General features: G+C 35.9%; 2 protein-coding genes across 2 annotated transcripts; both read left to right on the forward strand.

Annotated features, from left to right (window-relative positions):
- The first annotated feature begins 531 nt into the window (after nt 1-531).
- On the forward strand, nt 532-6339 carry LOC117577832 (basic proline-rich protein). Its single transcript, XM_034262772.2, has 3 exons — nt 532-639; nt 5685-5896; nt 6085-6339. The coding sequence occupies exons 2-3, from the start codon at nt 5792-5794 to the stop codon at nt 6211-6213; spliced, it is 234 nt and encodes a 77-aa protein (XP_034118663.1). The 5' UTR covers nt 532-639; nt 5685-5791; the 3' UTR covers nt 6214-6339.
- A 905-nt stretch (nt 6340-7244) lies between these two features.
- On the forward strand, nt 7245-7692 carry LOC117577831 (uncharacterized). The gene has a single exon (XM_034262771.2). It carries the CDS (start codon nt 7357-7359, stop codon nt 7480-7482), a length of 126 nt encoding a protein of 41 aa, XP_034118662.1. The 5' UTR covers nt 7245-7356; the 3' UTR covers nt 7483-7692.
- Nucleotides 7693-23146: the final 15454 nt, after the last annotated feature.

Raw genomic sequence — 23146 nt, forward strand, 5'->3', positions numbered from 1 at the left:
TGTTGCGTTCCCCCTTGCTCCTCGATCCCTGCTCTTGTTGTTGGCAGTGTCACCGAGCGCGTTTCTGCCATTTATTGAGCATTTTAGCCTTTCATCGATGCTTTTGGCTGAAATTATTTTGGCTCATTTTAATTATTATAACCGCTAAGTACAGGCGGGGGCGAACAACAATGCCACACACCAACACACACTGTGATGACGAGTTTCATTATGTGGCTCAACAACGAATGGAAGAGAGGGAGCTAAGTGAAACAGCGACTCAAAAGAGTCCCCCACACAAAAGCTCACAAATTTTAACGGTTATGCGCAACAGAGGGTCGTTCAGCGGGCAGAGAAAGGCAGAGGGGAGAGGGAAACGGGAGACGGGAGACAGGAGACAGAAAAGGAACACCAAGAAGGGAATGCGAGGCAAGCAATTGCTGCTCCATTGTTTTCGTAGAGGAGATAGAAAGGTGCCTCGTTGATGTTGGGACTCTAGTTTCAAATCATGCTGTCATGTGTTTAGCTTTCAATAATATTCAAGAAAATCACTCGACACAATGTGTGTCTATTTCTATATTGTGATGATAGTCGCTATTGTGCTCATCATTGTCGTTGTTCTCATTCAGTTTTTGCATTTCAATAAGTGATCCATCTCAGGTGAGTATCGAAATTTTTTTCAATTCACTTGCAATTCTCTCTCGCAGTATTTTATTCATTTATACATCAATTACATGCCATAGTACTTTCAAATTTTTATTAGAAAATTTGAAGGCTGCATCTTATATTTATAAAGAAAATATCCAAAGACATCATCTTAAAATCCGAAACGAATCTTTCCCTCTTTAAAGTTTTTATACCCGCTACCCATAGGGTAGAAGGGTATTATAACTTTGTGCCGGCAGGAAATGTATGTAACAGGTAGAAGGAGGCATCTCCGACCCTATAAAGTATATATATTCTTGATCAGCTTTAACAGCCGAGACGATCTAGCCATGTCCGTCTGTCCGTCTGTCCGTCTGTGTGTCTGTGTGTCTGTGTGTCTGTGTGTCTGTCCGTCCGTCCGTATGAACACCTAGATCTCAGAGACTATAAGAGATAGAGCTATAATTTTTTTTCGACAGCATTTGTTATGTTTGCACGCAGATCAAGTTTGTTTCAAATTTTTGCCACGCCCACTTCCGCCCCCGCAAATCAAAAAAAATCGAATAACAAGCGTAATTTTAAAGTTAGAGTTGCGAATTTTGGTATATATAATAATAACTATAGTAGTTATGATTCCTGAAAATTTGGTTGCGATCAGATGAAAATTGTCGAAGTTATTAAAGAAATACTTTTGTATGGGCAAACACGCCTACTTACTAGGGGTCTTAGTTGCTTTAGATGACAATCTGGTATATTGTGCCGTCTATGGTATATTTTGAATGCGGTACTATATCAATATACCAAATATACTATTTGGTATATTTTTAGTATTTTTGCAGTATATTCGGTATATTTTGAGAAAATTATCGCAAAATATATTTCTTTTATTCAAAATGGGTAGCGGGTATCTCACAGTCGAGTGCACTCGACTGTAGCTTTCTTACTTGTTTTTTATATTCTTCATATTTGCATATTTTCAATACATTTATAGTTTTTTCTTAATCAATATTAGGTCTAATACCAACTTCGTCAAACATCATGTCACTGATGTGGAGCAGTGAGTAAATTCGCTTTTAACTATTTAGTTATTTGGTTTTTATACAAGCTACCCATAGGTAAAAGTTGAAAAAATCGAATGTACTTTGCACTCTACGATATTTTTTGAACGTAATAGTACATCGACATACTAAATATAACCTTTTGTATACTTAAGTATATTTTCGATATCTAAGTTTGGTATATTTTTAGAATAATACCGCGTTGTTTTGCTTTAATTGAAAGTAAGTGGCGCGTATCTCTCATAATATTATGGTATATATACATTAGAACTTTGAATTTGTTATATACCGCATTGCTTTGCTTTTATTGAAATTATGGTATGTTTTAGTATTTTTGTTGTATATTAAATTGGTTTTTTTTTTTTAAATAATACCGCAGTTTTGGACTTATAGAGTACTTCACATAATGCTATATCGATATACCAACTATAATATTTGGTATATTTTAGTATATTTTCGATATACAAGTTTCGTATATTTTTAGAATAATACCGCACTGTTTTACTTTAATTGAAATTAAGTGGCGCGTATCTCACATAATATGGTATATATAATAGCATTTTTTTGGTATATTTATTTGGTATATTCTAGAATATTTATTTATATTTATTTATTTGGTATATCTAGAATAATACCGCATTGTTTTGCATTGATAGGGTACTGCACGTAATGCTATTTCGATATACCAATTATAACCTTTGGTATATTTTCGCTATATAAATTTGGTATATTTTGTGAATAATACCGCACTTTTTTTGATTTATTTGAAATAGCTAGCTGCTATTTTAGCTTTCTTTGGCTCTCTTACTTATTTCTTTTCATGACTATCAATAATTTTGACTTGACAACATTTTTTGCAGTTTTCAACACTTGTTTGATGTTCTAGGCATTCTCTTTCGATAGTTTTTTCCTCCCCAATTTTAACTTTTGGCTTGTCATCTTGAGAGCAAGTGATGTTCAAAGCTCTGTGTATTATGCACTTTAACGGTGTTTTATTACATCTCTTTGCCATAACATTTGCATACATGATGCGCTCGCTCACTCTCTGTTCTTCCTCCCACTCCCAATTCTCTCTCTCTCTCTCTCTCTCTCTCTTGCTGGTTGTCTTATTGTTGCTGGTTGCTATAATTAACTGAATATTTATTACTGCGGTAGATAAAATGTTATGCGGCTATTATTTTAGTTTTATGGGCAAGCAAGAAGCCAACAAACAAGTCAACAAGCCAACAAGCAGTCAGCCAGCCAGCTAGCTCACCTGACCGGGCTTAAGGCCGAGCCGAGCGGAGCCAAGTTAACGGCCAACAACAACGCGGCGCGTTTGGAATTTGAACTGAGCGAGCGAGCGAGAGAGAGAGAGAGAGAGAGAGAGAGAGTGAAGAGAGAAAGAGCTGGTGCTGAATATGAGCCAAAATGCACTTCCACGCACTCAGAGTCCGCAGGACACAAGCCATTGAGCAAGCGCAACCAATTAAGCCAACAACAATGCACGAACGGGGCACGGGGAACAGGGAACTGAGAACTTGGCCGCTTCGAGTTCGCTCTGAACGAGCGTCTTTGGCATTGGCATTAAGTTGCTGCCAAAGCAGCTAAGCAAAGCGAAGCAAAGCAAAAGCAGCGAACACGTCGCTAATTGTTTTAAGGCCGACAACAATAATAAGAACAAGAACAAGAACCGAGAAAGAACATCGCGATGCCGGTGCAATGCAATAAGGTGTGAAATTCAAGCGCATAAATCCAAGACGTCGTCCCGAAAAGTTTCGCCGGCTTTCAAAGTGCCGTTGATAAGGCTAAAAAGTTCTCGACTCGCTCGCTCGCTGGGCCGTAAAATAATAACGACAAGAAAATTACGCATACGCCGTGTTGTCTTACATTGTCTACGTGCGGCGGCCAAATAAGGCGGCTTATTAATATTATTACTCATACGCCATGGCATCCCCCCTTCAAGGCAAAACCCCAAACCCAAACCCCAAACCCCAAACCCCAAACACAGACCAGCCTAGCCTCCAAAATACAAAGGACACAAGTTCCTTGGCTCCCTCCCTCGCTGGCAGCTGCTGGCGGCGACTTCTGTTGCCATATAATTATAATTGTTTAATGAACTGCATGGCGCTGTTGCTAGCGCCGAAGCTGAGGCCGCAAATACGCCAGCTTGTGGGTGCTGATTGAAGTCAAAGCAGCTGTTGCTCTACTTCTATCTCTTTTCCTGTCTCTCTCTCTCTCTCTCTCTCTTTTTCATAAGCCCATTCACCTCTCTCTTATACTGGGATACGAGCAAATAGCGGGCAAAGCTATCGAATTAAATTGTGAAGCATTGATTAACTATTGCAACCAGTTTTTAATAAATTAATTGACATACCGAATCAATAGTTAAATAACAAATCAAACTTTCAATCAAAATATAAAACTAGTAAGTAAACTACAAGCCAGTGTGCTCGACTGCGAGATACTCGCTATCCATTTTTAAATCCATTTAGAAAAACAATAAGGAACTAATCTTAAAATACAACAAATAAATATACTGAGAAAATACTATATTTGCACCAACCTAAAGTTCGGCTGTGAGACAGCAGCTACCCATTTTCCTCAAATACAAAACAGTGCAGTATTATTTTTAAAATATATCAAATTTAATTTCCAAAAAATACCAAATGCAAAACGGTGGATTTTTATTCCTAAAAATATAATAATAATAATGGATATACTCGAAATTTCTATGTTTGGTATATTAATCTATCAATTCATTTAAAATATACCATACCCAAAGATAGCGAGTAAACCATAAACAAGAAAGAAACCGACAATCAAATGGGTTAGACTCTGAGAAAATTGTTATTTGATAATACCAGAAAAGTGCGGTTTCATTCTAAAAATATACCGAATTTGTATACCGAAAAAATACCAAATGATTATTCAATAAAAACAAACCAGTTCGGTATTATTAATGAAAATATACTGAAAATGCCTCTATTTGGTACATTAATGTATTACTTCGTTATAAATATACAATACCTAAAGATAGCGAATCAACAAAAAACTAGAAAGAAACCGACAACCGAATGGGCTAGACTCCGAGAAAATTGTTATTCAATAATAACAGAACAGTGCCGTATTATTCTCAAAATATGCCAAAATAATACACCAATAAAAATTCTAAAATAAATCAAAGTCTATATTTGGTATAATGATATACTATCACATTCAAAATATGGCAGACTCTCAACCAAAGCAATTAAATTTCGACAAAAACAGACGTTGTTTACAATATAACATTATTCCTAAAGTAAGTAAAAGTAAGTAAAGTAACTTATGCAATTTTTGTCTGATCGCAACTAACTTTTCAGATGGCGAAAATACTGTAGATACTGAAATACTGAATCTATAAAAGTACGCTTGCCACCATTAACAAATGATGTATTGTGCTTATAAGGCTAAGCTCGAAAGATTTTCAATTTGAGAAATATCCATCAATCAATCAATCAGAATATTTCTTATATGCTAGTTATCGTATAATTAAAACTCTTAAAATCATTGGGATTATTTTCGACAAAAAAAGCAAGAAGTAAAGAAAAAAAACGTCGAAACCACTACGGTTGAATTCTTTCTTTTTTGATTATAATTATTCAATTATATCATATAAAATGTATTGACAATTGCAAATGAAATGAGCTTCACGTGTTGCTCAGCTCCACTTTAGTGGACTAGTCAGTCGAGCCTGACGTGCGAGAGGTGCCTGATAACGCACGACAATTGAAAAAGATAATACAATTAAAGTGTAGAGCGAAGCTCATAACAAAATAATGAATAATGATATAATTGTATATAGTACTTTCTATAATTATACACAGAATACTAAATTGTAAATAGCTGAAAATATTAAAAACTGAAAACTGAAAACACAATTCGCACTTCGCACACACACATATTTTCACACTAGAAATAAAAACTCAATTTATGCAATTAATTTCCACCGAACAACAACTATCTTCTGCCCGCTCCCCGCAGTAGCAATTTGATGATAGCAATTTGACACGCAAGGCCAACCAAACGCGAACACAATTCGAACTCGAACTCAAACTCAAACTCGAATAAAAGCCCTCGATCCAACTGACATGCATCGGCATTCGTCAACTGAAAATACAAGTGTCAAGATGCGTCTAAACCTGAGCTACTTCCTCGGGCTCCTCCTCGTGCTGCTCTGCGGCACTGCAATTGTGGTTTGTCTTCTTTTCATTGATATCCTTTCTTTTTATTAAGTGGAGAACCTGTTTAAAGTACTGTGTACTTAACAACACAGTATAAGAAAATAATACCAAACCTCAACACAAATATGAGGATAACATAGTTGAACTAATATCGCTTTGAAGTCTCCTCCTAATATTTCCCCTTTTGATATCCATCACAGAGTGCCAGACCTCAGGGTCCTTGTGGTCCACCGCCCAGCGGACCTCCACCAAGCGGAACTCCACCACCCGGCGGTCCACCTGGCGGTCGCTGTGGACCACCGCCTTCGACCACCGCATCATCGGGATAACCGCATCGCTCTGACCTGACCCCAGCAAAAGAGTTTCTGGCGCAACCATGGATCAATGATTTCGTTTTTTTTTTTTCTATCAATAGAGTGAATTTGGAAACCACTAAAACAAATATACGTAACTTTGCAAAAAAAAAATCATATAAATAAGATTTCAATTACACGAAAATGGGAATGGAAAGTAGGGAAAATCTGAAAAGTACTCTTCTCTACTCCTTTTTGTACTCAACACAAGTTTGGATTCACATATTTTTATAATATTATAGTCTGGAATTATATAACAGCATTTTAATTGACGATCAATCACAATTAAACTCTAGCAAATGAGTTTAACTCTTACTACAGCAATTTGTCCCAATTAAATGACAAGATTTTGGGATTAATTAATTTTTGGTATATTTCATAATAACTTAAGTACATATAATTTATAGCAGTGTAGAAATTGTAAAGCTAATGCTGTCAAGTTTTAATTGGTTTAAGATTTAAGCAGTATTTTGATGAACTAACTAAAGCTTTTAGAATATTTTATTATTGTTCAGTAGATCAATTCGGTACATTTTAGTATTTGGTATACAATATATTAAAAATAATACAGCGTTGTTTTTTGCAAATGATTTTATTCAAAATAGTTAGTGTTATATTTAGTTTAGTTTTAGTTTTTAGTTACATATTTAGTTTTTCATTTAAGTATTTTTTTCAGTATATTGATTTGGTATATTTCAAGAATAATACCATACTAATTTGCTCTCATTGTAAATTGTTAGTGAGTTTTATTTCAGCATTATTTTACTATATAAATTATAGTATATATTACATAATAATATTGTATTTTTTCAGTAAATTAATTTGGTATATTTTAAAGAAAATTACGCACTGTTTTGGTTTACTTGCAAATTGTTAACGGGTTTTATTTTAGTGTTTTTTTTTGTTGGTATTTTTGATTTGGTATATCTTGTATGTTTTGAATAGTCAAGTACACTCGATTGTAGTTTTCTTATTAGTTTAATCTGTATGTCAACAAGGCCTTCAGTAATCCATCAAGCTGTTAGTTATATAACAAACAATGCTGTGTGTTTTCCATTTGAGTTTCGTTTTGTTATTTTAGATCTTCACTCGAAAATTTGTTCGTATAACTGTTATAGCATGTCTGATGACTTTTTGACATTCTTAAAATTCAGCATGCATTGCTTTAAGTACATCTACATTTACTTTGTGTGTGTGAACATCTTGGAGAGTTTAATTCAAGGCCATGAAAGCAGCTCCAACTGAACTGAACTGAACTGAACTGAAGAAGAAGTACAGAAATATGGCCTCAATTGGATTTTAAGATGTCAAAATGATCGGGACTAATGCTGACCTTAAACATTGATCCAAAATGTGAGATGCTAGCTGGTGAAAAACTTTAACTTTTCAATTGAATCTCAATCACATTTTGGAACAATTTTGGTTGCAGTCGAATTATAGTTTAACACAGTGTAATTTTAGTTTTTTATTGAGATGTGGCAATGGGAAACTAATCTTTTATCATCTTGCAACTGATGAAATTGAAGATACAAATCGATTATAGAAAATGTGAACTATAGCTTAAGTTTATCCAGTAAGTTGACAGCTTGAAAGTGTTTCATTTTCATTCTGAACTCTATAAGAAATGAAAGTGAACTTTCACCTCCCTCTTCCCCCATCGACTGCTCGCTTGAGTCGCGAGTCTGCAGCTGCCGAGTACACGTAATTCCCTAGCCAATGCTTGAAATGGCGCAGCCAATTCCCCAACCTGCCGCATGATGTCGCTTCTTTGCATATTTTTCGAACTTGCTAAAGTTCTTTAGCTGTAAAATATGACACACCCCTCGAAGTTGTCCATTTGCCTGCACAAAAAGATAAAGTTTTATTTGCTTTTTCTCTTTTCGGCTGCAATAAAGACACAAACATTCCCAAATATCGCAAATTAAAGCTAAGAAATTGTGCTCGACTAGCAAATGTCCTGTCTATAAAATGGAGACTAGTCAATATGGATACTTGGGTATCGACTGAAATTAGTAATAATAGAGCTCAATAGCCATCAATATTCAACGATAGTAAGTTTTTAGCCATCGATAGTGTCATCGATTGTCGATAATATGGCCCTGACGGTTTTGAAATACTTCCAGACATGAAGTCCCTCGCCTATCTGGAACAGAATCCTTTTTAAAGTCTATCCATCATGTCTGTACTTGACACACTTGGTGTTGATGACATTCGATGTTTATCTTTAATTCTACACATTATTGATATGTAAAATACATTCATATTTTCAAAAAGCAATCCATATATTATATACATATATATTATATGTTTTTCCTTAATTCGTCAATTGATGATTTTACACAGAACATTTTGATCGATGGCAATATCGATAGTACTATCGAAAATGTTAGCTTCGTTCGATAGCGCCCTATAATCGATAGTGTCGATAGTGCCATCGATTGTTCTTCACCTTTTATTTGTATATCGCAAATTTGAGTATTAATTAGCAAAGTCATAACATAACAAAATATATTTTGACTTCTTGATAAGAAAACAAAATCAATTCGCATTTCAGAAAAGAAAAACTTGCCACATTTCCCACTTTTATTCTATACGAATTCCAAATTTAATAATTAATCATCACAAATAAACACAGTTGATTGGCAATCTGTGAGTTTAAAATATAATAAATAAATGTTTAAATAAATAAATGCGAATAAAAAATGAGCGAGATAAAATGCGGGGCCAAAAGGCAAATGTAATAATTAAATTGCATTTGTGTCTGCGGCCGTTGTCCTCCAAACAAAATGGCGGCAAAAGTGTGTGTGAGTGTGCGCCTGTATGTGTGTGTGTGTGTGTGTGTGTTGTAAAAATATTTATGTGACCGCTGCACAGTCATTGGTTTTGGCCCTTTCAGTTTTTCTTTTTTTTTTTTTTGGTTGTTTGCTTCTTCTCTCAAACGAAGCTCTGCACACACAATTATTTTGTACTACTCTCTCTCTCTTTCTCTTTCGCACATCTTGAACTTGCGTATTGTGCGTCTCTTTTGCACTTTGTTAAATTTATTTATCATTCAATTAAATATTTAAAATCCAAAAAATGCTTTCACCACCATCCAACTTATTTAAAGCATTCCCAAACAAAAACACACACACACACACACTCGCACACACATACACACCTTTAATATTGAAATTGAAATCATAAATAAATGAGCAAATTTGCGCGGCTTTTTTCTGTAGCAGCGCGTTGGTTTATTTGCACACGCGGCGTATGCGTAACGTCTGACCATGTGAATCTCTATTGGCGGCTCGCATGAGTGTATGTTTGTGTGTGTGTGTGTGTGTGTGAATGTGTATGTGTGTTGTGTAAATTTTATTGTTGTTGTTTTTTTTGTTTGTTTGATGCAGTTTCATTTCTTGTGTTTTCACGCAGTGTTTGTAAAATTAATTGACATTTTATTTGTTAATTAATTGTTATAGCCGTTGGCCCGGCCAACAAAATGGCCAAATGGCTTTTCATTATTGTTATTACAAATGCTGTGGCCATTATTATTTGCTCGTTAAGCGTGCTGCTGTTGCTCTCTTTGTGCGTGTGTGTGTGTGTGTGTGTGTGTGTGGTCAAATTTAATGCATTTGTAATTTAGTTGTAGTTTTAATTGCAAAAATTGTTAATTTTCTAATAATTTATTATTTAGCTGTGCGATTTGGTTTTGACCAGCCAACGCAGCTCACGCAGTAATGATAGCCAGCAAAAGGATGAGAAAGGGGGAGAGAGGGGAAAGATCTATAAATGTAAAATTACAATCTAGGGAACATGAAAAGCTTTGCCTGATTCTAAATGCAATTATAGAGCACATTACAATGAAAGTAATAATGCAAAACAATTGTATTTAATCATCAATTTCGATTATGATACGTATCAGTGGTGGAGGCTAGTCGATAGACTCTATCGTTATCGGTTGGCATAAGCAAGTCGATAGGCACGAAGCTGTTGGTATCAGTTATGAAAAATAGATCATCAGGCGTAAGAAGTTGAAGAGCTGTCGTGAAAAGTAGAAAAGTAGCAGCAAAAGTTGTCAATAATAAAACTGTACTATAACGATTATTATCAAATATCCATAAATAAAAATATATTACTAATAATATACTAGAATTTGTTGATACTAAAATGCAGATATTAAAACAATTGATTCAACTCAAGAATATAGAAAAAGGAAAATAAAACATAACGGGTTCGAAAACTACAATCGAGTATGCTCGACTGTGAGATACTTGTTAACCATTTTCAATAAAAGCAAAATATTGCGGTACTTATTTGAAAATATACAAAATTTATATACCACAAAAGTACTAAAAATATACCAAAGACTATTATCATAATATATACCATAGTTTAAAAATACCAATCAAAAAACATGCTTATATGGCTCTTTATGGGTCTTTTTATATTCTATGGTATTTTTCGAATGTAGTTCAATATTAATATACCAAAAATCGCCTACGGTATATTTTATAATTAGTGCGGTATATTATTTTGGCATATTTAAAGAATAATTCCACATTGTTTGGTCTCATTCAAAATGGGCAGCGGGTATCTCACAGTCGTGCACACTCGACTGTAGCGTGCTTACTTGTCTTGTTTTATTTGAAACAATCTAAATTTTAGATTGTTTTGATTTTGATTAAAGTTTCTGCTTTCTTGGTTTCTTGGTCAAGATTATAATCTTGAATTTTAAGATTGGGCCATCTTGATTTTCGATCTTGAGTTAAAAATAAACCTTCTTGGCTCAATTATGATATCATACAATCTTTATTAAAGATACCAATCAAAAAATCCAATCTTTATTAATGATTGTATTCTTCATTTTACCACGTTTTTTCTTTCTGCATTTAAAATTCCTTAATTATTTCATATATGAAATGTTTTTTTTTTAACCAAACTCTTATTTATTCTTGGGCATATTGAATACTATATTTATATAGTTTACTCTAGTTTAATTTTTTATTTGAGTACGAACCGATGAGAAAGAGAGAAAGTTTTAGTGATGTAGGGAATGTTGAATTCTTTTGACCATGATTTATTTTACATAAGACGGAACATGCTTATTAAATTTTAATGATATTATAGATTTGATGTGTTTTGTTGTAATATTTATTCTCACAACATGTTTGCAAATGGTTTGCCAACTATTGAACACATTTCAACTTTTGCATGTAATTTTTGTGAGAACATAAAAAATATGTACTGAACTCTTGGGAGCTGTCAGTTTTGCTCTCACGATAGATGATGGGCCTTGGCGTTGGCGTTGGCTAAGCCCGAATGATCCCTCCAAAAAAAGGAAATAAATAGAGGCAGGAGGAAAGGAAACTGCAGCAGGCTGAATAGCGAGGACAACAAGGACGCAGCTATCCTGGGGAGCAGAAGAAGGAGCGGGAAATGAAGCTGAAACAGAGGGCCCATCAATTTTTACAACTTTAAATACCAGCAGGAAGTAACTTAAAAACGAGCTCGCTGCCAGTTTCAGTCTCAGTCTCAGTCTCTGCTCATCTGCATGTTCCCTTCGCTTCCCTTCCCTTCCCATCCCTTCTCTTCCTCTTCCATCTTGCAACAGACAACATTTCGAATGCGTTCGAGAACGACGACGAACAGCGAACAACGAATGGCGAATGGCGAATGGCAATAAGAAAAAGTCATAACAAAATTTTACGACAACTTTGGCGGCGTTTTCATTTGGAGCCGGTGTGTGTGTGTGTGTGTGTATGTGTGTGTGTGTGTATAGTTGGCATTGGGATTGAGATTGGCATTAGAAAAGGGGAATGAGAATGGGATTGAGCTCTGGCCAAGCAAAGAGAGAGGTTGAGTTTCGTTTTTGTTTTTGTTTTTTTTTTTTTTTTTTTGCTTTTGCCCATTGTCGGTTTAGGTGAGCTGCAAAATGCAAAACAAAGGAAAATTACCAGGCGAAGCGGAGAGCAGACAAAATATTCTAATGGCTGCCATCCCGCTGCTTCTTCGCCCCCCCCTCCCCTCTGCATCTCTCCTTCTCGACGGCGGCGGCATATAATAATCATCTATATTCATGGATTAGGATTCAATTTTTATGCCACACGCGAAAGCTGTGTGGAAAAAATTGCGGCAGCAACAACAATGAGGGTTAAATTGAAAATAAAGCGACGACGTTGCCCAAATATGAAATTATAAAGACGCCACAAGCAGCGACAAGCCAAGGGAGAGTTCTATAGAGGAAAATAGAGAGAGAGAGAGAGAGAGAGAGAGAGAGAGAAAGCGAAGATAGAAACAAAAAAAAACCAAATTATTCAAAAATTTATGCAAGAAAATATTACCAAAGAGCTAATAATTTTCTCCCACCTTACGCTTTGCCCTTCAAGGTGGCAAAAGCACCGCGTGAAACGCGTTTCGTTACGTTTTTTTTCTTCTTCTTGTTAGCATGTGAAAAACAGGCGAAGAGAGTGGGAGTGGGAGTGGGAAGAAGTGGAATGGAGCTGAGCTCGCTTCTTGGGCTTCTATTAATGAATAATATCGCGGCTAAGGCATCGGCATCGTCATTGGCATTGGCAAAAGTACATGAAGGATGGAGACGAGGAGAGGGGGAGGAAGTGCGAGCGAGGCAGGTAGCTGGATGGGATAGAGACGGGGACGGGGCAGGATGTAGACAGAGTTGTGGCACGCCACAGGGGTTAATAAGTAATCTGCATTTTTTGACATTTATTTATGTCTTCAAATATGTGAAACGTTCTTCCCCCCCTCACTTCACAACTTCCCTTCGATCCATATCCCTTCTCATACTTCTCTCTCTCGCTCTCTCTCTCTTGCGGTGACAAGAACAAAGAACGATGCAGAGAAATATAACAGCTGTTAAAAGTGTCATTAGAGAAAATATGGCCAAATTTTTCAGTGGCAGTTGAGAAAATTATATTGCCACAATATCGAGAATGAACAATAACTTTTAAGTATTATAATTAAACAAATAAATAAAAAAACATAATATATTCTATGTATGTAAAAAGATTTCTCAACAGGAATATGATGATAAATAATGAAAATTATGAAGCTCAAAGTAGTATAAATATTGAAATATAACCCACAAATAATAATAATATATATAAATCAATTTTTATTTATATTCTATTTAGTAATTTTGCTATAATTTATTAATTATACCCGCTACCCATAGGGTAGAAGGGTATTATAACTTTGTGCCGACAGGAAATGTATGTAACAGGTAGAAGGAGGCATATCCGACCCTATAAAGTATATATATTCTTGATCAACGTCCGTCTATCTGTCTGTCCGTCTGTCCGTCCATCCGTATGAACACCTAGATCTCAGAGACTATAAGAGATAGAGCTATAGTTTTTTTTCGACAATATTTATTTTTAATATTTTGATATTATTACCGTAATATTTTGCTTTTATTCAAAATGGGTAGCGGCTATCTCACAGTCGAGCACACTCGACTGTAGCTTTCTTACTTGTTTTATTTTGGGTTAACACCACACCACATTTACACTAGTCGAAGATCAAGAATGAAGTGAGCGAGAGCACTTCAGTGTGTAAGATTAAATACTATTACATATTTCAATAAATGATTTGTAAAGTTGGGGTTTTCCAACAATAAACAAAATTCATTACTATATTGTGCACAGAAAAAGATAGAGAGAAACCAAAAAAACAAAAGAAGCGAACTAATAATATTTCAAAATTGTGCGGAGTTTCAATCTTTAGTAACCACCAGAGACAATAACTAAATAAGAAAGTAAGACACAGTCAAGTGTGCTCGACTGTTAGATACCCGCTACCCATTTTAATAACATCATTATTGTTCTTAAAATATACCGAAAAAACATACAAAAAATATTCAAATATACAAGCTAAAAATTTGGTATACAATACTATTACATTAAAAATATACCATGTAATTAAAAATAAAACCACATAATTAAAAATATACCAAATAATTTACAATATACCATATGATTAAAAATATACAAAGTAATTCAAAATAATCCTGATTGTCAACAAAGGCAAAAAAAACCTGACTCAAGCAGCTTTTTTCAATTTTTATTAGATCAACCAAATATTGTGGAATATTTGTAATCTGTTTAAGAAATCCCTTAAGAGTGTTAGAGGAAGAATCTTCCAGAGTATTGTATAAACTAGACTATGTTAAAGTGCTCTAAATACGATACTAATATCATAGAAATTCTTCCTAAGTCTGAACAAATATAATGTCAATTATACTTAAGATTATTTCAAATTTGGTATAACTTCGTTTTTATAAGTTACTTAACATAATTCTTAGTTCTAATTTGATAAACAAAGAAGTTTTCAATACTACACTTGCTTACTTTGTAATTTGTTGGCGCAATCTCTTGGATTGTTAGAGAAAGAATCCAGCGAAGCCAGGGAAACAAAACTAGCGAAATATGTTTGCTTGTGAAATTGTCGTCGGCTTGTTTTAGTCATTTAGTCACAATATGAGATTGTAGAAGAACAAGACTGTTGCATGGTGAACTGAGGCTGACAAGAGGAGCAACAACAGCAACAACAACAACAGCTACGTGCCACACAAATCTATATTTACGATTATGGAAGTTTATGATGCGCCTTCGACATTTAAGTGTCATTCAGCGTTTGGCTGTAAACGCGAATGTTTGACGACTGTTTGACGAGGCAAGAGGAGTGACTGAGGAGTGAAGAGGGGAGGGCTCTAATGACAAATGCCCTGCAAAATGGTCACACACGCAACACACGCACTTTTCCCCTCTCCACACCACGCCACTCTTCCCCCTCCTCACTTCTTGGCCACCCACAATCATTGCCTTTTGGTGAAAGTGAAATTGTCATAAAAAGTGAAAGGCAACTGGGGAATGTGCGGGAGCTGCGAATGTGAATGTGAATGTGAATGCGCCCAGCAACAGTTTCGCCCCCCTTCTCGCCCCCTTTCTGGGTCCCTTCCCCATCCCCATCCCCATCCCCTTTGCTTGGCCCCTTGCGACGCTCGTTCACATGTCAAGGTAATTTGGGCGCACTTTTTGTGCCCGCCTCGTTTTATGAGTGAATTAAAATAGTGTGTGAGTGTGTGTGTGTGTGTGTGTGTGAGGGACTGAGATGGTAGGCGACTGGGCGTGGCTCACACACACACACTTGCATGCGCACACACTTATGTAATTACTTAGTTTATTATATTGTAAGTGCGAGTATCAACGGTCCGAGTTGGAGCTGCTGTCTCTGCCCCTGCCCCGCCCCCCGTCCGTACGTCCGTCACACTGCCGCCCACAGGCACGCACCAGTCAGTGGTTGGTCACCACACCCCCTTCTCCTTCTCCTCCTCCACCCGCTACTTTGGTTGCCCCCTTTTTATAGTTTTGGCAAATCGTAAAAACTTTTACAGCATTTACATGGAACCGAAAGAAAGTGCGAGAAGTACGAAAAGGGAAGGCAAGGGAAGGGGGGAGAACATTAGTTGTGCAGGGTTACTCAGCGCCATGCGTCAGGGTTGTCGCCACAAAAGTTTGCGCCACACACACAGTTCAGCTCTCTTTATTTGTCTTTGAAGCAGCTGCAACAGCAGCTGAAGCTGAAGCAGTTGCTGCTGCTTTTTCAATTACCCAACTGTGCTCCCGCTTCCTCTTCTCCCTCTGTTCTCTCTCTGACGGTAACTCTCAGTTTCAAACAGCAGCCACGCCTTGCCCCGCCCCCATTGGGGCCGCACTTAAGTCGCCTGACCAAAAAATCATTAACTATTTTAATTTCAGTTTGCAAATTCCATGCAATTTAAATGCGAGCAACCGGCCAATGGCAAGGGCGTGTTTTGCGGGTCAAAAGCCAAGCACTTCCCCTTTCCCTTCCCCTCCTCTCCTCCTTCTTCACCCTTCACCCTTTACCCCATCTTCAACTCGAGCAGCGTGCACTTTACCCGAATGCTGAGCAAATATAATTAAAGCGTCTAAGAAAAAAGCCAATAATTAAAAATGCACAAAACCAAAAGTGAACACCGAACCTCAAACTGCTGTCTGCACTACTGAGAGTGAGAGAGACAGAGAGAGAAAGGGAGAGAGAGTCACAGAGAGTGAGAAGAAGCACACTCTAAAATCCAAGTTAGAAAGTTCATGTTGCGGGAGGAAAAACCTAAAGCTGTCAACGACTTCAAAGCCAAAGAGGAAAAGACACTTCTAATCTATCAAACAAGTAATTATAGTAAGAGCAGCTCTATAAGATCACAAGTATTTGTGGGAGACAAATGATTCTTTTTTTTTACATATTCCAGTTTATTTTTGTTGAAATTTGCGTACATCTGTCTATATGGCAGCTTTAACCAATTATTCAATAACAATTTTACACACTGATTTTTATAACATAACTAATACTGAAAAACAAAGTTCTAAAATCAAGATTTTGATCTTAGCACTGAGATCTTTGGTCTAAAAAGTGATTATCATGAAAAGTTAGAAAACACATCTTTATTGCACTTTATATAAGACCGAAGTTCTTATAGTTTTAAGGCTTAAAATATTATTATAAGATTACAATCTAATTTATTGTTATTTTTTTTATGTTATTTATTTATTATTTTACTATTTTCTTATTCAGTTATTCAGTTGTATATGTTAAACACTTTACTTACGAAATATTTATCATCAATTCACCTATTCACTCATTGGAACCTAGGAGAACACAGGACCTCAACTCTTAGACTGCAATAAGGAACGGATAAATGAATGAATTGTAATGTTCTTGATTTTAGAAAGTTGTCTTTTTTCAGGAGATGAAGACTATATTTACATTTGATTATGAAGAATTGTACGCATATATAACAAATATCACACACTCAAGAAAGTTACAGTTGAGGATAGAAGCCAAGCAGTAAGATCCTGCGGATGTATTTTTATACCAACTTCTTATAGAGTAGAAGGGTATTATAACTAAGAACATCCAGGAAATACATTTAACAGGCAGAAGTAGGCATCTCCGACCTTATAAATTATATATACACCATAGAACATCGCTATATCGTCTCTATACTTTATGGGATCGGAGATGACTTCTTCTGCCTCCTACAAACGTTTGATGGAGGCACATAGTTATAATAACCTGCTATGCTATAGGTATTGCATATAAAGAGCATTTCTTTTTGGATAACTTTGAGACTGTAGCTCTAATCGAATATAGCCATCGACGGCTCAGCCAAACCGGCGACAGTTTGGCCAACTCCAAACGGACATGGACACAAAGACAGTTGTTAGCCACATAGACAATGCAAATGGGAAAGGTGAAGGCCAGCGATATGGACACGAACTCGAACTCCAACTCCAACTCGAATTCCAACTCAAACGCGGACATGGCATATTTTCCACGCAGTTACTTGTGTTAATTTTCAACTGAGACACTGCCAAGTGAATCCTCCCCTCCCCTCCTTCCAACCAGTGAAAAAAAGGGTCGATGTCGCTGTCGTCGTCATCATCAGCCAGCGGTTGCCAACGGTTCTTCCGGTTTTGTCTCACGAGCACATTTTTTTTTTATTTTATTTACTCAACGCATTTTTGTCCATTACTTTGGTCAGATTGCTTGAGGTTTTACCCCCTTTAACTACCCTGTCAGAGATTGGCTTCAAGGGGTATATTTTTGAGTTGTGTAAAGACAACATTCAACAGCTTTCAGCACAAAATCTGAATCAACATGAACTTTGATTCGCTTTGCATTTCAAATTGATCAATTTTGCTCTTCATTTTTTGATTTAAGCAATTCTCCATTTCGGATCTTCTTCGACTCCAGCTGCCAAAGAGAAGACGAAAAAATCTCAAAACGTAAATATCGTCTTTTAAAATATACAAAAATATGTTCCACGTGTTAGTTTTATCAAATTACTGATAACGGTAAACATCGGTATAATTTGCGTACAACGTCTATGGATATAAGCTAGCGGATTTTTCTTTTTCTTTCTTTCTAGCCGCATCCGCAGGGTAGAAGGATAATATAACTTTGTGTATGTAACACGGAGTCATATTTAAGTTACTTTGCTTGACAATGTGCTATATTTTGTCATCAAATAGAGCCTTTAGTATATATCAGTATTTCAATGTATTAATTCGGTATAATTTAGTACTCATGGCATATTTATTTGGTATATTTTTGTATTTTCAATATATTTTATAGGTGTATTTAATTGGTATATTTAAGTAATAACACTGCTCTTTTATTTTACTTTTAATATTAGGTTAAGTTGAACTACACGAAATGTACTTAGGTTGACAATCTGGTATATTTTATATATCAATATACCAAATATAGCGTTTATTATATTTTTGTATATTTGTTGTTTACCAATATACCAAATATAGCGGTGAGTACATTTTAGTATATTTGTGGTATATCGACATACCGAATATAAGTTTTGGTATATTTGAATATTTTTGTACATTTACTAGCATAAATAAGAATTTTTAGTGTATTTATGTGGTATATTTGAGTATTTTTAATATATTTATTTAGTGTATTTTTAATAATAACACCGCACTTTGATTATAAATACTTTTAATATTTGTTGTTTAAGTTGAACTATACGAAATGTACTTTGGTTGACAATCTGATATATTTTGTATATCAATATACTAAATATAGCGTGTATTATATTTTTGTATATTTGTGGTATACCAACATACCAAATATTACGTTCAGTATATTTTAGTATATTTATGGTATATCGGCATACCGAATATAGCTTTTGGCATACATTTATTTAGTATAATAATGTATTTTTAGTATATTTATTCGGTATATTTGAGTATTTTTGGTATATGTGTTTGGTACATTTTGGTAATAATGCCGTGTTGTTCTGCCATTATTAAAACTTGTTTCAATTGAGAAAATGTTTTTGTTATTTTCACTTGTTTAGTTCCCTTTGGCCCTCTATATATTGAGTTCTATTACTTTTAATTAGAAAAACTCTTCTTATTCACTAAATTTGTTTAGCTCTTCTTCTGATATATACAATTCAAATGATTTTCATTCTCTTATCTTTTTTAAACTTCTTTTTTACTTATGCTTTCACTACTAATGAATCTCCTCCGTTGTTCTTCTACTTTTGAATGCTGTGTACTATTTTCAAGTCTTTTCCTTCACTTCTTAGTCGTTCATACCCAGCCATCGCTCTTCGATTTTTGTATACACTTGCTGTGTTATTTTTATGTTGCATACTTTAGCGGGCAGCGGGCAGCTATTCAAATGGCATGGGCGTACAGAGTGCCACGCCCCATGCCAAACGCCCAAAAAGGAACTAAACACACAAAACAGGAGTCGGTGAAGCCGACGTGAGGCAATAATTTAAAATTTTAATTTCATTCTTTTCGCTGTTGTTTTTGCTGCTTTCTGTGTTGAGTCTCCCTTTGGCTGGCGCTTAATCGGATAATACGAATTTCGTAATCGAAGTTTGTCGAGTCGAGTCCTTGTAGTTGTACCGTCGCCGTCGCTGGTGTACATGACTTGAGTCAATATATGCAGTATTTTATGAAAAGCTAACCCTTTTTTTTTATTATTTGAATGCGACTTGCGTTGGGTGGCTTTGCATTTGCATGACGACAAGACGCAGGTTGGAGGCAGGTTCGAAGTTCGAGGCTTGAGGTTTGCGAATGGGAATGGGAATGGGAATGGAAGGGAGTCTTCGATACCCGGGCGTCGTGGCTTTTGTTTTAATGTCAGCACGGCGCGAGCGGCTGCTCAATTGTCTAACATTATCTGATTTAGCGTTTAATACTTAACCCTTGCCAGGACGACGGGCGATCCGCAGCCCCGCCTAGATACAGGATACGCCGTCGACGCACGCGTTGCCATTAAGCAGCCGCATGGAGACAACACACAAAAAAAGCAAAAGCAAAAAATGAACCGGAGAAAGAAGAATATAAAAATAAAAAGCCAAGCTGAACACTGAACACTGAACACTGGAACACAGGCGCAAGGATAACGAATTAAAAAATTAAAAATCGAAAAGCAAGGACACAAAAACAACAAGGAGTCGACGACAAAAGGTAAAAATGCGCAAAGGGGTGAAACATGATTAGGCGTGTGGATGGTTAGCGGGTCTGTTAAGAAAACAGAGGGTAAGAGACGCCCCGGCTCGGCTTTGACTGGCTGATGTGCTGCCGCTGATTAGGCAGCGCCCCAGGGCAACGTGACGGAGGTGGAGATGGAGGCAAAGACAGAGGCAGAGGCAGAGGCAAAGAGCGGCAAACGACAACAACGTTGGCATAATTAAAACTCCCAAACGCCGCGTAATAAATGCCAAGGCAGGCACGGCCAATAAATAGCAATAACAAGAACAACAACAACAACAACAACGACAACAACAATGGAAAGACGAACACGAACAACAACAAGTTGAACAAGCATAACATTAGCAACCCTTTTTTTATAGAGTACACTGTGCACAACCCCAAACAACAAACAGAAAAAAAAGAGCGCCAAGGAAATAAAAGAAACAATCGAATTTTAATCAATTCGCGTAACGCCAAATTCGCTTCGTCAGTTTCATTTGCATTTCACCTCTTGGCATTGTTTTCAGCCAACGATGCGTGCGGCTTTCTCTCTTGCATTTCTCAATTCTCACTTCTCACTTCCCGTGTAGTTTTCAGCTTTCATTTCTTTCAGCTCCAATTCCCATTGATGTTCTCTCTATCTCTCTCTCTCTCTCTCTCTCTCTCTCTCACTCTCTGGTCAGCTTGATTATTTTATTCGCTGACCCGCACAGCCGGCGATTCTCTCAAGCAACCAATTTATTGTTGCATACTTTGCGGCGGCAGCTATAAAACTTCCCCCCATCGACGAATGGATGATGGACTAACTCTTGAGAACATCTCGAATTTAAATTTTAGTCGAGGAATTGGATATATTGGCATTTAAGTCTGCATTCGATATGATGAACAATGTGAAAAGATATATTAAGGGAAGAAACTGTGCAAAAAAATGCCTATAATAAATATAACCGCACTACAAATGAGGACGTTACATCCATGAAAAGTAAAACCTTTAACATATGACACACTTTTCTGCAGCAACAATAAAAGTGAGTTGCACAATTATTAAATGTAGATTTAAAAAATTAATTATTTCTTTTAAATGTAAAAAATATGTTTTTGTACTATTTTATTCGATTAAAGAAAATTTTGTAAGTCTATTTTTGTAATTAAATTTTTGTAGTTGTTCAAAATTACATAACAAACTTTGAAAAAGTAGAAATATTAATTTTATGTTCACCATAGACAATTGGTACAACAATAATATGATGACTTAAAACGGTTTTAAATCAAAGTTAAGACTTACTGATTTAAATTGACAGGATTTATTAATATCATTCAGTTTATCGATAAGCTGTGTAAATACAAATTTATATTTACTATATTTGAATTTATACATATTAATAAAGTTTTTTATACTAAGCGAGAAAATAATTTAAAACGGTATGGTAACTATTTAAATGAGAATTGCATATTCGAATAAAAACGAAATTTCGAATTTATATTAAAAGCATGCTTATGATTCAAAAAGGGAGACACCCAGAAATCTAGAGTTTATGTATACAAATATGTGGTAAATTTTGAATGTAATAGTATATCGATATACCAAATAAAGCATTTGGTACATTTTAGTATTTTTTACTAAGAATATTTTAGGAAAAATTAGTAAAATTAACTATAGCACTTTTACTTCGTTAAATCAAATCAGATAAAAAATTATGTGTGCACACATGACTCAGAATTAAGTCTTGAAGAACGAAGTCTTGAACACTTATTTTTATAATTTTCTGTTTAAACAGATTAACTTGGTAAAAGGAACATAGTTAAAATACCTCATAACTATTTATAACTATTCAAGCTGCTGGCATAACATTAAATCAAAGTATGGATAAAGTAAATGGTGATAGGTTAATTAATTGTGCTACAATTATTAAAACATTTATTCATCTTTAATCATTACACACAATACAGCAATTAAAAAATAGAAATATGTTTCTTATATGTAGATACGAAAGAGAAGAGGGTAGAAAATCGATTATATGTAGATTGCCACATATTGAAATAGGAGCATAAAGATTAAATTGCAAAATATTGCTAAATAACGATAATAAATACATTTAAAAATTCATTATCTACAATAAAACTTATGCAGTTGATTGTGGTCTGATTGAAAGCAATACAATTCTGCGATCATTTCAGTTGTGAAATAAATGTGTTTGCAATAGTTGAATGCTTTGCTTCTCTTTTGCTTTGCATTGCTTTTGTTGGGAGGCGCCTTAATTGCGCCCACTGCGTTGATAGGAATGTCAGGCACTGACAGGCTTACCAGCTGCCTCCATTTTTATTTTTCTACGCTCAATTCCAATCGCCCAGCTTCATTTCGCCTGTTTAGAAGCTGTCAGCGAAAAAGCTGGCAAGGAATTATGGCTAAGATGTGGGAAGTGAGGAAGGCGGCTGGCTGAGAGGGAGGGGGAAGGGGAGAAGAGCCTGGCCTATTCATTTGTCGCTGCCATTTAGGGTAGCTATCACACGCACACACACACACGTACATTTACACACACATACGGGTTCACCTGGGCCGTCAAGTTGCATTGTGCTTGCCATTTGCTTTGGCAATTTCTATTCATTGCAACTCATCAGTTTTGTGCTCGCTGCTTCATCTTCTGCTTCTTCATCTTCATATTGCACTTGCTAGTTGCTTTCTTTTTTCGTTGCCATCACACACACACACACACCTCTCATATACATGCTCACTCTCTATCTCTGAAGTCCCCTCGAGCTGTGGAGAGTCACATCTTTCCCCTCTCACTAAGGGTTGCAGTTGTTGTTATTGCGGCTCATCATCTTTCAGTCGACAACTGTCCCCTACATCGTCCTCTTCTCCTTCTCCTTCTCCTTCT

This window comes from Drosophila albomicans, chromosome X (assembly GCF_009650485.2).
Source record: "Drosophila albomicans strain 15112-1751.03 chromosome X, ASM965048v2, whole genome shotgun sequence".
NCBI classification, from domain to species: domain Eukaryota; kingdom Metazoa; phylum Arthropoda; class Insecta; order Diptera; family Drosophilidae; genus Drosophila; species Drosophila albomicans.

What these genes read in the sequence shown, in the direction of transcription:
- LOC117577831 (XM_034262771.2), top strand. Translation starts at nt 7,357, where the DNA reads ATGTCTGATGACTTTTTGACATTCTTAAAATTCAGCATGCATTGCTTT.
- LOC117577832 (XM_034262772.2), top strand. Translation starts at nt 5,792, where the DNA reads ATGCATCGGCATTCGTCAACTGAAAATACAAGTGTCAAGATGCGTCTA. An exon ending in TCTGCGGCACTGCAATTGTG is followed by an intron (nt 5,897 to 6,084) that starts GTTTGTCTTCTT and finishes TATCCATCACAG; the next exon opens with AGTGCCAGACCTCAGGGTCC.